The 15,142-nt window shown below is 42.4% G+C and overlaps 1 protein-coding gene across 1 annotated transcript; it reads right to left on the bottom strand.

The window, feature by feature from the left end:
• Positions 1-914: 914 nt before the first annotated feature.
• Positions 915-14,618, bottom strand: pcsk1 (proprotein convertase subtilisin/kexin type 1). Its single transcript, XM_085273424.1, has 14 exons — positions 14,194-14,618; positions 13,109-13,213; positions 12,900-13,022; positions 9,912-10,058; positions 8,752-8,828; positions 7,882-7,970; positions 6,817-6,989; positions 6,178-6,390; positions 5,986-6,086; positions 5,663-5,896; positions 4,342-4,499; positions 4,123-4,256; positions 3,803-3,964; positions 915-3,021 (listed from the first exon to the last, which is right to left on the bottom strand). Exons 1-14 carry the CDS (start codon positions 14,374-14,376, stop codon positions 2,611-2,613), a joined length of 2,310 nt encoding a protein of 769 aa, XP_085129550.1. The 5' UTR covers positions 14,377-14,618; the 3' UTR covers positions 915-2,610.
• Between the last annotated feature and the right edge of the window lie 524 nt (positions 14,619-15,142).

The following is a 15,142-nucleotide window of genomic DNA, read 5'->3' as shown; positions in this document are numbered from 1 at the left end:
AAATACCACAGAGATCACTCCCTCAGCTACATTAGTTTCTTAATCTTTTAGACGCCTGTTGAAGGCCAAATGGTTTGTTTCAGATTTCACTAATGAAAGAACTCTTCGTTTTGTGCCTTGAAAATATGTCGCTGAGATAATCACAATTGTAGCTGAACTAATAAACTACACAAAGGATGCTTCTTCACCCAAGGGCAGGAAGACGCTCCCTTATCTTGGTCTGTACTGGTTTAAACTGATAAATCTGCTGTCTCATGAATTTTACCCTCTATATAAACTGTTGTACTTGTGAATAAAGTTGAGTCAATTTGGGAAGACAACCTGAAGCAGTCTCTGTTTTCTTGTTCTCCCAAGCTGCTCCCGAGCTCGTACTAACACGCTGAATGGCATGCTTGAATATTACTTGAGAATATATTTGACTGTGTTACAGACTAAGGGACATTCTCTGCTGATAGGTGAAGGTACATTCTCTGCTGATAGACGTCCACGCCTCGAAGGAAGTCGATCCACGGATTAGGCCTTGGAAACCGTTTCCTTCAGTTATCGTGTCTTTATGACCACAGTGTAGTCATCTGCATTCAGCAGGATAATGCACCATGTCACAAACCTTTAAAAAATTCAAACTAGTTTTTGGAGCATGACTTTATTGTACCCAGGTTGTCTCAAAAGTCCATTGGTCACCAATAGAAGACCTTTGGGATGCGGTGGAATGGAAGAGCCACATGATGGATGTGCAGCCAACAAGTCTGCAGCAACTGTGTGATGCTCTCATGTCAATATGGACTAAAAATCTGTGAGGAATCTTTGCAGCACCTTGTTGAATTACAGCAGTGCAGAAAGAAAAAGGGAGATCCAACTCAGTATTAGCAAGGTGGCCCTAACCTATTGCCAGAGACTCAAACACACACAAGAAGTCACTTTGCAGTTTATTAAGATAAATAATAATAATTTTTTGTACACCCATACAGATATCACAACATAACATTGGTTTGTGTAAACAACTCTGGCCTGAAGTCTCAGCCAGAAACTAAAACATAAAGGAAACAGCATGGACTACACTAAAGAATGGCTAAATTACAGGGTGCATGTAAAGCGTTTTTCCAAACATTGTTGTTTTCCTGTCACTGTGCTGGCAGAGCAGTGGGGGCGGGCAGCTCCAAGCTGGAGGGTAGGGACTCTGCATAAGAACTTCATAGCTATTTATGTCATAAACACTTACACTAGCATCTCTAAACCAACCTACATCACATAGAGATGAGTATGCACATGTGTTACAGCATATTTTAAGGCGTTCAACATGAATGTGCTTAAGAGTTGTACTGCAGAGCCCCTACTCTACACAGCTTTTGGTCAGTCAATAGACTGATTAAAATCAAACAACACCAGAGAAGTGGTTTATTTGCAAATAATAATGCAAAAAAAAAAAAAAAAAAATTGTGTCCAGGATTCACAGAACTGTTTATAGATGGCATATTACAAATTCTGATTAAAGAGCTTTTTGCACAGGAGCTTCTTTGTAAGAGCAGGATTTTTGGCAGTGCTCATTTGCAGTGATTATAACTACACTGACTTTACTGAACTGTGTCACGAGAAAATAAATAGTTTGAGACTCTATATATTGTTTCATAACCTATAAGGTATCCATAGAAAAATATTTAATTTAATGCAGCATTATACTCATACAAAATTAAACAAATTGCACAAGAAGATTAATCTGTAATTCGCTCCAACTGAAAAGATTTCCAGTGCTCTTTCAGTCATTTGTTGCTATCATAATCTTTTCTAGTTTTAATGTTTCGTCTGTATTATCGTGTCATCTGTATCATTTTACACTAAATAATCTGTCACACTAAATATATTTCTCTAAATACTTTGAAAAGTCCTCTGTTGAGGTTCGCTGACACCCTGAGAATAAATCTTTAGTCAACACTTTTAAACCTTTTCAAATGACTAATCGAATTCAAATTTAATTTCACTCTTAAATTCATGTTGATTTGAATTAGGATCAATTTGTCCCCTACAGCAAATAAATTTGTAGTGAGAAACATATTGACATAAACTTTGGACAATGCCAAAAAAAGTCTGTAGAAATGGGATTTTTGAATCAGAATGTCAAGATTTTTGATGTAATTACAAATCCATATTACAATCCATGTCTCTGAATAATATATAGATAATATATAGCTACTATTACAAAACTTAGATTCTAAAGGTGGCATGCTTCAGCAGGCAGTAAAGAGATGAGAGAAAAGGCCACCGTCAACCCCATCACCACCACCAACTCCACTTTTCGTCTGGTGTAAATGATTTTTTTTACTTTCACTACATGGAGATAAAGCAGATGCTTTGAATCACATTTGGACATTATGCACTGAATGAAGGAATTTAAATATCTGTTTACAAAAGGTGATTGGCAAGTGAAGGTTAATAGGTCAGATATGCAGCATTTTGGGGGGAACAACAGAACAGGAAGTGTTCTCTCTTTTTCTGTATCTTTTTTCCTCCTCCTCTCCCAGTGCCTGGTCTCAGCCTTCTTCGTTTCACCTTGTTCCACAGCTCCCAAACCAACAGTCTCTTCCACTTAGATCTCCTCACTGCTCTGTTAGACTTTCACTTGCGGGCATCGTCGAGCATCTCAAACAGGGCCTGGAGCAGACGGTCATCTCTGTGCCTGTACGGCTTGGTGCTGTAGAAGCCGTCACTGTAGTCACTGTAGACACTGTCCTCAGGGCTCCGGTACTTGTTGATCATGTCCAGAGCCTGGTACAGCTTCTGAGGCGGGAGTCTCGTAGCAGGGGGAGAGAAGCTCTGGCCCAGCTGCTGCTGCTTCCTCCAGGCCTTGGCAATGGGCTCAGACTGCTGCAGCGCTGGGGTCTGCCGGTTGAAGGCCGTCTGCAGGAGACGCAGCAGAGCAAGGGAGGGGGAGAAGGGTGAATTTGAGGGTTTTTTGATCTCCTTCTCTGAGTTATTAGGAGAGGCTTGGGCATTCTCAGTCTTCTGAGGTTGGGCCTGTGTTGGTTCCTGTAACAGCAGACACAAAGAGAGAAAGGAGGCTAGCCATTAGTTTGGCACACTCACAGTGATACCAGAATAATCCAATGAGGAGGTCTAAAGTTTGGTTTTGATTCTTGTGGGTCGTAAAATATGTTTAAAAATCGTTTCTATGGACAAGATCCCTGTATCACTGCTTTGCAGATGTAGACAGGCTAGCTGAAATAAAACAACATCTGTTATCAGATCTAAACAAGGTTCCTGTCATCTCCTTATCGTTTAACCCTCTGAGGTCTAAGTTATCAAATGTGCTAACCCTAATCTAATGCTGCCCCGCGCTGCTGGGAGAGCAGCACCAACAATTGCTCTCAAACTTAGTCTAATGCTCAATTCCCACACATCTTTTGAGATTATGTGAAATGTAACACTGACTGGGATTCAGAACATTTCTTGTTTTTGCATGGATTCTTTTACATAGTTAACAGGATCATTACTACATCATCAAACATCTGAAAAGCTTCTGTGTTTGTTACACTAAGATTTGTCGACCAAATAGACAACATAAGCACGGTTATCGTGTTGGCTTTGAACCGATTCTGTGGTGTAGGATTTATATGCATCAAGCTGCCAATCACTATTAGAATTAAAAACTGGTACATAGTTTAAACTTCGCGCTTTCGACTCAAGTTGATCTTAAATGGATGCTTTGATCTGTTCCTTTGTGCACTTATTACTGTCTGTCAATCGTCTAGCATCCAAACCTTCGTAGGGATTCACCTGCAGTTTTAATTTATGTTGGACTTGCACTCACCTCCATCATGTCATCCATATGTTCTACACCACGGCGGTCGTTCTGCACGGCATTGTAAGGAATGTACACTCGAGGTTTCTTCATGTGCTCCGGTTTTTCTGATGTTCCATGAAGGATCAGCTTCCAGTTCAAAATCCGACCCTTGTTCTCCATGCGGCCGGACTGGGTAAGGTTTGAAAAATATATATAATATATAAAAAAGACTTAATTTTACTTATAGTAGAGAGTGGAATTTGTATTGGGAATACATGTAGAAAGAAGATTTTCATCACAACATATATAAGTATATATATATATATATATATACATTCTTAACTCACAGTATCTGTGATTTTTAGGGTCCATGTACCAGCAGGGTCCTCCCCCCATGTGTGGACGGACATGAAGTCCCAGTTTCTGAAGCCGTTAGAGGATGTGTCCCTCTCTCTCTCTGCCAGCAGCACTGTACTGGTCCCTGAGGGAAAAGCCAAAAGGGATTATTTGAGAGCTTTGTCATTTCGCTCGCGTGTGTTATTTGTGTTTGTGTGCGTGTCTCTAACCAGCTGGAGAGGTGAGTGTGATGTGTAGGTCCCCCCTCCTGGTATATTCAATGCTCGCCTCCACCTGCACATGCTCCAGTGAGCGGACCGCGTTCTCTTGGCCTGCACAGGCTTTAGTTGGAATCTCTATAGTGATCTCCCCCGTTGCTTTTAGCTCCCTGCGGGATGCATTAAAATAGCAGTGAAACAGCAGGCAGAAAACAGCTCCTCATGACGACAAAAATTGATCATACGTGACATTTTCTCATTTTTGCAGGTAACTCAGCTAAAACAAGCAAAACGACAACAACAACAACAACAACAACAAAATCCTGCACTACTTTAGTTGCACAGCTTGCATATCAGTTTATAGTTAGTTCAGACACATATATATATGCACATATAAAATGCATATGAGGCATTTGAAACCTCTGCTCGTTTATTTGCATAAAAAAAATAAAAAATCTAATCCCCATCTCTCCCAGACATGAATGAAAGGATTTCCGTGTTCAAGCTGGCATAAAGCTGGAGGGGGGGTTGTAGCCCACTAAGCATTGACGGAAATGTAAAGCCAAATCCCCGGGATTAAACATGGATGTTGGGCGGTAATGGGGAAACTGGGTGCTATTGAGTCCTATAATCCAAAGCAAATTGCAGAACAGACACTTTCAGGAAGACACAGCTCAGCTGACCTCGGCTGCCTGTCAGTCTTTCCAATATGCTCTTAAAAGTTTCAATGACGGATCAATTTTCTTCGATTTCTTGTTAATATAAAGATGACATCTAGTGAGATAGAGGGAAAGGAAGGTGTTTTTTTTTTTTTACTTTCTCCATGGCTGGTAGCTTATGTATTTGAATACTTAATGCCAATGCTCAACAAACAGGTAAACGTAAAGGTAAAGGCTGGCATAAAATTTAAATGACTGTGGCTTTCGTGCGTTTTCATTGCAAAGAAATCTCCTGCGCTCAGGCTTAAGACTTAATATTCTCATGACTCGAATCAACAAGTAACAGATGTGTCTTTAATAACACAGATGGGTTTGTCTGTTTGCTCTGCTGGAATCAACATGTCAGGACAAAAGGGAACAAGCTTTCTCTCTGTATATCTAAAATTAGATACTGAAAATGATTGTTGGATTGTGTGGTGGACTTAATCACGATCATGTCCGGGATATATTAGTGACAATGTGCACGTGTCATACAGCTAGTATCATCATGCATCATTTGATCAAAAAATCTTGTCCTTTTGTTGCCATTAATAATTAAAAAAAATAAATTACAACATGAAATAAAACTAACACCATGCAGACAAATGGAGCAGCAGCTGTAAAATTTTACACACCTTGGCTGAAAAGAATCATCTCTGACTATACATTGCTTCTTCTCTGGCACATGCTTCCAAGTGGCCGGGTCAGCTAGGTCCACCAAGGCTTTGGCGTTGAGAAGGCCAAACCCAAAGCGGCTGTTGACCATCAGCCCTGCTCCGTTCCTCTTCCAGCCGGGGTTATTGGCCAAAGGATCAAACTCTGATGTCCAGACCACGATGTGCTGCAGGTCTCTCCAGGTAAGGTCAGGACTGAGTAGTGAGATCAGTCAGCATTTAATAATACTTAAACTGTCAATGGCATGAATATATTTTAAATGAGTTCAAATTTTAGATCATACTTTTGTTCCAGTGCCAGGGCAAATATTCCAGCAGCCAGCGGGGCAGAAGCTGAAGTTCCAGTGTGAGTCTGAGTGCACTCATTATGGAGATCGGCACTGGTCTGAAAACCAAGCAGGCAACAAATGACGTTAAAACGAAAATCATGCCACAATCTAACCTTACATGTGACACAAACAGACATGGTTACATACGATCCTCTGGTCAGTGTAGTCTCCACTGCTGTACGCCGTAGCCAGAGTGGAGGAGCACTTCTCAGCGTACCACGGGGACAGGCCCTGCTGGGAGGCACTGCTGATTGAGATAGTGTAGATGCTGTCTGTGTAGCCGTCACAGTCACAGTTATCACCCTGGCGGCCGCCGTTCCCCGATGCCCAAACAAAGATAGAGCCTTTTCCACCACGGCCCTACAGAAGGCATGAAAGACAAAAGCAAGCACAGCTTGGGTTTGTGCTATCAGATATTGCCCTGTAGCTTATACTCCTAATAAGACACTGTACAAACACTGTAATGCTGTCATATAGGATTACACACTAATATATAAATGTTGGCATTTAATGAATTATTTAGAGGTGTAGGGTGTAATAAATTTCATGTGAAAAGTTTTTGTCTTATTTTGACAAAAGCAGTCTGAGAGTAAATCAGTGCTGTCCGCTGCCAATCTTTGCTAATAAACTGGAAGTCATGGCACTTTGTCATTAGCAGTTTTATTCTCAGGAACGAATTATGTTGTCCATATTGATTTTTTCCAATCACACTTCCTTTCTGCTGCACATAGCAGCTCCTATTAGGAATGCCAAATGTGTTTCAAAGCTCCCAGTTGGATCATATACCTTCTGAATGCCATATTCAAAAGCTTTCTGCGCCAGACGACCAGGGCCCTCCACTGTCTTGCCGTCATCATTTGGTCCCCAGCTGGCACTGTAAATGTCCACGTGTTCCGGATTGAACCCAATAGAGCTCGCCTCGATGGCATCGGTCACAATCCCGTCCAGCATACGAATCCCTGAGCAGAGTGAGACGGGAAGGTCAGAGCGGTGTCCAGACTCTTGGGCTTACTGTCAGTTACTGACTATTCATTATGGTTTAATTAAAACAAAGAAAGAAAAGTCAAAGACTTTAATTAATTTGCTATGAATAAAACTCTTCTCTTTAGATTTTAAAGATGATGTTGCTGCTGCCCATTCATATTTTTTGAGCCATAATATGCAGATCATTGTTTCAGTGGATTGGAGCTGAGTAATTTTGTAGATTGACATTATGTAACCATCTGGTATCAAAATCAGGCCTCCATCAGGAAGTCTTTCCTCCACACATGCTTAAAATAAAACCAAAACAACAAAAATCCCAGGATAGCAGCCAGAGTACTGAAAAAAAAACCCGGCCATTTCTGCTCTTTTGCATCCTGACTAAGAACATTAAGAAGAACATTAAAAGAGGACGGGATTGCTTCACAGTGGTACATGTGTTCCAACTTTGTTGAGATTCTTAACGTGGTATATTTTTAACATTTGGGTTAATATCTGTTTTACACACAAAGACAAAGATGCTGTAAGAGGTGGCTTATAATAAATATATGAATAATTAAACCTGGGTCAAAATGTTTTTGTCATTGGACAAAAATCCTCAATCATCTCTCAGCAGAGTGTCAACATCAGGAAATCTAAAGAAAAAAAAAGCCCAAATGGGATTTTAAAAGGGAAGAGTGATGTTTTAATCCTGAATAGAGAACAAATATCATCATTTACTCTTGGCACTCATGAGCCTTGTCCCCTCTCTTAGAGGAGAGATCTACAACAGTCTAGCTATAAATCTATAAATCTATAAATTTCCCCTCCCTCCTTCCCCTAAATATCTGTCTACTGTGGATCTAAAAAAAGGGAAACTAAACCTCTTACCTCCAACTTTAGAGTTGTAGGCCACTCCAACCCCACATTTATTGTTGTCTGCCCGCATTGCAATCTCCCCAGCACACCTAGTGCCATGCCTGAGAAGAAAAACACAATTAATTAACAACACTCATTACCCACTACCTTGTTTAGTTACATAACTTATCTCATTGAATTTCATATTTAGAGCAGAGGCTAAAACAGAGGTGTTTTTGTTTGACTGGCTCCAATTCATCCAGGAGGCTTTGAACTGGAGTGGAGTATTCTGATAACAAAGGAGCTCGGGGTTGCTGGCAGAGGATAAAGTGTGTGGATGTGCATGCGTGTGCGGCAGCTGGCAGAGGGAGGATTGTTAACCTAAACAGGAGTAAAGTGAGTCCAACGTGAGTGCTGTTTTTCAATTTTCTTGCCGTTATCTGAAGCTACTGCAGAAACACTCTGTTTATGGAAAGGATTTACACTGCTAAACTACGTATGACGACCCCTGCCCCTTGTTTTCAGTCTTTTCTCATGTGTTTCAAGTCTTTGCTACACCTGGACCTTGTGTTTCCAGACTATAAATCTGGCACTCTCTCAACTCCCGCTTGTGCGCTGCACTTGTTTTTCTTTCATTTTTGGTTATTTACTAAATTTACAACACTTGCAATATCTTTTCATACATGCACACCCTACCCCACTGATCCTGTTGATTTACACACCTCATTAGCTTGTATTTCAGTTGTTGTAACTGATAATGTTTAAATTGGCAAACGGTGTGTCCATCTTTTTGTCCCGGCTCTACAAGCCAGGTTGTGACAGGAGGAAGAGTTAGTCCTATTTTGTTAAAAAAACAAAGGAAAGACAGATGAAGCAGTGAGAATACCAGTGCCATTAACTTACTTGTTTTCATTAGTGGAGTCATATCTGGGGAAAGGGTCGGGATCATTGTCATTGAAATCATAGCTGGCTGCTGGATCCTGGAAAAAGTGACAAGGGAACACAACAGTCAGGGGGCGTTTCTGAAAAGATGGGATGAGGTCGGTTCACGCCAGTGACGACACACGCTTCAAACACAGATTCGCCATGGCCTACCTCCTGTCATGGTAACACATATGATTGCGTTCAGAGAAAAGAGGTGTTGTGGTCAAACAGTGAAACCACACATACTGAATTATTGCTCTTGGCAGGAGGTTGCGGCATGAATTTACAAACTGCCCTTTTTATTTATAGCAAGATATATCTGCTCTCCATTTTTCTCATTCCTGTCATTCTCCTGCATTACAAGCGCAGTCAATCATAGAAATGATCCTCTAGCTGAAAGGGAAGTCAAACAGAGCTGTTTTAGCTTCTTTTCAGTTTCTGGTTCTCAGCAGCAGCTTTAACATCAACTTAATGGCCGTGACTGTCATCTTTAAATGGACTGCCATTAAGTAAATGAAAATGCATGCCACTCATATGCCCTGATCGCTGAGGATGAGTGTCTCACTTGATTGGCCCTAGTTGATTAACCAGTGTTAACTTGATTACAGTGGGAGTCTTTTCCATCAGGCCTGTGGATGACCCCTGTCACACATCATTTCTCTTCTTCTCTTGCTCAATCCCTGTCTCTTCCGCCTTCATTCTCTTGCTTTCTGCTCGCTTCTGACAGCAACGGCACTGTTTGAAACCAAACCACAGATGGAGCCTTTAGAGTTTTTCTCAACAAGAGAAACTATGCCAAACTGAAACGTCTCTTTGAGCTTCTTTTCAGTCGCCCTCAGTCTCATCGGCTCATAATTACGAGACAGTCAAAACATTCACGGAGGAACAACAAATGTTTTCAAATTTTGCATCCTTGTTCGCTAGGAGTGCAGTCATTCGCAGTGAAATCATCATTACAGTTAAACGCCCATTTCGGGTCTAGAAATGAAAGCTCATAAAGCTCCTCTGAGGTAGGCATTATCATATAGATGATTTAATACTGCCTTTATGAGTCGTCTTGCAAGGTGTCACCAGCAGCATTGCTATGGAAACGACAGACCCAGACTACGGAGGCTGTCTCCATGGAAACGGTGTCTTACGTAGTTGGAGTAGATGTCTGTGTGGTTCCACTCCAGCCCGTCATCGAGAACGGTGATGACCACTCCTTTCCCCGTGATGCCTTTCTGCCACACGGGGATCACGTGCAGGTCGAGTTTCGGCAGCGAGGAGGACGTCCGCGTGTCTTGCTGGAAGAGAGGCACGACATCACAAAATGACACACGAGTAATTTCAAGTTAGATTACGTGGGAAATATCTACGACCACTTCATTTAGTCAGGCTGTTAAAGCATTATCATGCAACGGTCAGTCAAAGTTCTCCAGTCTCCTGGTTCTTCCACTGACCTTTACCGAAATTCATTACCGAATTGGAGGCATTTCCTTTGTCACTTCACTTTCACTGCTGGGCCACTTGAAAACAGATTGCTATGGGAAGGTCATATAATTCAGGCTTTTGTGTTTTCAAAAACATCAAATCGGCTGATTAGCCTAACCCTCAAAGTGCCTAACAATATCTGGAGATGAAGTGTGTGTCAGCCCACAGTTTTTCTGGTTTTCCTGCCTCGACACACATTCAATCCCCCTGTCGGCATATTTAGAAATCCATCTCTGCGGCTGTATAACATTACACAGTGTGGAGTGCATCAAGCCTGTTTTAAATGGAAAATCAGCAGGGGGTGGATGGAGAGGGAGCAGGGCTGAAGCCTGTTTGCTTTGGGAAGAGCATGATTCAGAGCTGGAGACAGTTAAACCTAAAAAAAGAACTCTGCTCTTTTGCTCTTTGTGCATTATGCACAGACACTGCAGAACGCTTCCCCAAGATGTGACTCATCCCTGTGATATATTCCCTTTCCCCCCCCCTCCCTCCCCGACTTCCACCTCAGTTCCCTGTTTTCACCCCATCCTCTCAGTTGCAGCTGACAATGAATAGAACTCAAATCTCAGAGAAAATACACAACAACTGTCACACTTTTACATAACATTTGTTCACCAGCAGTTTGTCAGAACGGCTTGTACGCCCAAGACAGCACATAGTTACACATCGCCTGTCTCAGTGTGACCAAATGACTCACTTGTTGATGCTGACAGCAGCTGAGGGGGTCTTTCAGTAACCTGCAATGCATTGATTTTAATGGTAAACACAGCAGCAGCTTTCTCAAGTCTCTCCACGCTCACTGCACATATAACAAATGAGTGGCGACTTAAAACCACAGAACAAAGATCCCTCGATGCACAATTAAAGTGGACTGACACATGTACAGCCATGGATACACACTCACACACACACACACACCCGCGCAAACAGGGGGGATTTCAGGCTACAAGTATGAGTCACTCTCTGATTAAATTCAGGCAGTCACCCACTCACGATAGATAACGACACTCATCCCAGCTCTCCTCCCCTGCCATTATGCTGGCCTCTGCCCCCGTCACACAGCTCCACCTCAAATCCAGCATCAGTGATCATCGAGTCTTGTAACCTGTCGCACCTCTTTGCTTTACTCACACACTGCAACCTTCTATTACCATTCAGCACTCTTTTTTTCTTTGCTTATTATCTACTTATTATGTGTGTGTGTGTGTGTGTCTGTGTGTGCATACACTAGAGCTAAAAAAACCCAAACATATTATACTATAGTGGCTGAGACCATCGCTTTGTCTACCTCTGCTTTTGTCCGTGCTGAGTGGAGGAAGTGAATAAATCATGATGCTTGAGGAGGAATATCTTGTGGGCCGTGCAGCAGCACAGACACAGGCTGATGTGGAAATACACTAAGCGGCACTTTAAGGCCAATTCCATTAGTGTCATCATCCCTCATCGGCAAAAATGATTCATCTCAATTTGTTTTCTTATTCTGCACAAGCGTGTGACTCATGTTCAGTTAGTGCAGGTGCAAAAAAGTCGGGGCTAAGCGTAATGCACATCCCTTGCTCTCTATTTCTTTCACCTTAAACTCACACACCAGCACATATGCCGCACACAGTTATGTAGCCATTTTGACGTAGGTAAGGCAGGTGTTGCAGATCGCTTTAAAGAAGCGTTAGGGTCAGTTAATTATTATGATCAGCGACATTTGTGTTCACCTACTTTGCTGATAAAAGGACCGCTCTGAAAAAAAAAAAGGGTTATTATTTTTCCTTTTGGGTAAGAGAAAAAGCAGTGACTCAATTGATCAGCTAAAATTAATTCAATTAATCAGAATTTGAATGATTTTTGTAAAAAAAAGCCAGACATCTCTTTTTAAAAAAGAGGCAAGAAAAAAGCTGTGTTTTGCCCTGAAAAGCTTACAAAAACCCAAGCAGCTGCAATAGTAGGCACTTTGCATTCAACCATGCTAAAAGTCCTGAACTTATGGATCAAACTCTATGAAGATGTTGGGGTCAGTTTGTGCTCAGGGTTTAAATGAATATGGTAGTAATGGATCTGGAAAGGGATATGATGCTGTGACATGCTACTGTTGTATGCTACTACTTGGCCTCACAGGGCTAAAACATCCAATTGAGGGTAAATTGAGACCTAATGTTCTACTCTACACCATCCCGCTGGATTATAGTCTCTCCATCCCTCTCATCTCCACGAGGGACTGGGTAACCAATTAAGCAAATGGCTCTTTTGGCAAGAACTGCTTGATACCATGCTATTGTTTCACTGTTGTCATGTTTTTCCTCTACTCTTTGGGCAGAGGTTATGGGAACAAATGGAAGCGTTTGCTGTTCATTTTGTAGACCGGAGAGTGCAAATTTTGCATATATATTTATGCATTAATCCCCCTCTCGAAGCACAAGGGCTCTGTGGGGACAGAGCAGAAACTGTAGGGAGCTGTCCAGCACTCACAGGGCTTTGGGATATATGTCTCATGGGTAGACAGACTGGGTGCATGCAAACAGAAGGCCAAACCAAGCCCAAAGTACACAACACAATGTGAGTTGAAGTGTGGTTGCCGACTTAGATCTGGCGTTTAAAGAGTTCTAGTGAGTACAAAATGTTTTAATGTTTTATACTTTGAGACTTAATTCAGTGTAACTCACCAGGTACCACTGCTGGTTCCACATGGGATCATCAAAAAGCTTGTCCACCGGGCAGTCCCTGCACTCCCTGAGGGATGCTCGTTTGCTGCGCCGTTTCTCATACTGCTGTTCAGCCCACAACACCTACACATACACAGATAGATGAAGGCATTGGATTTTGTTTTTTTCAGTCTTTAAAGGTTAGACTAGGAGAGAGACAATCCACTCACCCTATCATCCTCGGACAGCTGCCTGGTGATGTGGCTGGCGCTGCGTTTCATTCTGCGAGGATGGCTGCGGTGCTTGAACAAAAAATGGTCTTCCAGGGCCCCGATCTGCCGAGGAGAAGACAAGATGTGCGATAGGAGTGATATTTTATTCATTTATTTCATTTTACAGCATGTGACCAACTGCATCATTAGAAATCAGCCTATTTACACTTTTTGTTTCTAATATTTACAGCTGGAAGCAAATAAAATGCAGTGCCTACAGAAAAGGGGCCTACAGCTATGAAAGCTCACATTTGGATACATTACATTGATCTTTAAGGTTGTTAAAGCTTTTATTGATTACTGTTCGTAGTCTGTTCCACAGCTGAACCAATCACATGTCATTTCCAATGAGGATGAATGCAATTATTTCAAACTTCTTTGGAAACGTGTAGACTAACATACTGAATTCACGTAGGAGAAACTGCACAAATGAACACTGCTTATAACATTTACACACGGAAGATCAGTTAATCATTGACCGCTGCTTTTCAAAGTCAGGGGATCACTAAGAATTAATGAATTGAGTTTCTAATTGAGACTCAGTGTAATATGTTTGCATAGGTCTGCATTAGTCAGTCTCCAGTAACAGGAAAAGCAGTGATGCACACAGCAGGGATATTAAAACCCTGACTCCCAGGTATGGGTTACCAGAAGGATGTAAACAGTGAGTCATAGCTTGATTAAATAATTTTCCTCTAATGAAAAATGCAGTGTGTGCTTTAGGGCTATCGTTAAACCAATAAGCTTCAACTTTAATGGCTTTACCAAGAAAAACCAGAGTAACTGGCAGAGCTATATCCTGCTGGTCTGTTGTTTGAGCACAGCCCACAGCCTGTACTGTCGGCACCACGTTTAATTACCTTTTCACTCACTGCTTTCAGATTTCTAACTGTTAAATGAGCTGTTTGTTACATGAAAACGAGCCTGCAACAATTCTGTACTGGTTCCAGTTTGCCTTCATTTCTTGCCAAATACGGAAACTGCCAATACACAGTTAATTTTAGACTCGTTCACGCATATTGCCGCTGGGCGTTGGTGCCTACCTGTCGGACCAGTTCGTAGTCCAGCTCTCTGGCGATCGCCTCCGCAGCGGACAGCCCGCCCGGGATCTCCACTGCCCACTCGTTCAGGTACTGTCTGTCCCCGTAAGAAGACTGTCGGGGAAGCGCGGAGCAGAGAACGGCAAAAACACAGCACATCACCACCGGACGACATCTCACTTCCATGTCAGAGGTAATTCAACCAGAGAGGAAAAATATTTACAAAGATGCTTTGATTCCCTCCAAGACAGGATAAGCAGCCAGAATTCTCAGATATGAACGCCGTGCAGTGATAATAAATAAATCTTCTTCTTCTTTTTTAGTTTATTCTTGAAGAAACCGCTGGCTGAGATGGAGGGAGAGTGAAACTGCGCGTTATTGGTCCGCCAAGGAGAGGAAATACTGGTGATGGGGAGGGATGGCTTGTGCGCTGCATGGGTGTGCGTGTGGTCGGGATGGGGAGGGGGAGGAGGGAGGTGATCACACGTCAAATTACTGGTGCTCTGACGTCAATTTGGCGTCTACCTTTGGTGGGATGTGAGCGCAAGTCTCCGAGGATGTAACTCAAACTGTGGTGGGGGTGGGGGGCTCGGACTAAAAATATCTCTCAGTGCCCCCCCACCCCAACCAGAGGAAGAGAAGGAGGAGGAGAAAGAGGAGACACCGGGAAGAAAACAACAATAACAGAAGTCTTATGTGATCCCCTTTAAGGTGGCTTATCCTTATGAGCCAAATGTCCTCGCAGTCTCTCGTACACGCATTTGTTTGTGCCATTATTCGTGTGCTTTTGGATGCACCTCGTAGCGTGGATGAGGGAAATCTGTCCCAGTTCACGAAACATCCCACTCTGCCAACACACACATACACGCAAGCGGTTTCAGCACCGCGGACAGCTCCTCGTCCACACCACTGATTCACGTCAGAGAACGAGGAGATAAAACTAAAGCAAACA

The sequence above is a fragment of the Mchenga conophoros genome, linkage group LG5, assembly GCF_057382185.1.
Source record: "Mchenga conophoros isolate Kocher_MC1m ecotype Shallow Benthic linkage group LG5, M_conophoros_male_GT1.1, whole genome shotgun sequence".
Lineage (NCBI taxonomy): Eukaryota > Metazoa > Chordata > Actinopteri > Cichliformes > Cichlidae > Mchenga > Mchenga conophoros.
This window is presented reverse-complemented; position numbering and strand designations above follow the sequence as displayed.

Bases quoted from the DNA above. Each gene is read 5' to 3' on its own strand.
- pcsk1 (XM_085273424.1), bottom strand. From the start codon at position 14,376: ATGGAAGTGAGATGTCGTCCGGTGGTGATGTGCTGTGTTTTTGCCGTT. The intron at 10,059-12,899 runs GTGAGTTACACT...CCTCTCTTCCAG, and splicing joins GGAACCAGCAGTGGTACCTG to CAAGACACGCGGACGTCCTC. The intron at 3,022-3,802 runs GTGAGTGCAAGT...CTGCTGTTACAG, and splicing joins ATATGGATGACATGATGGAG to GAACCAACACAGGCCCAACC.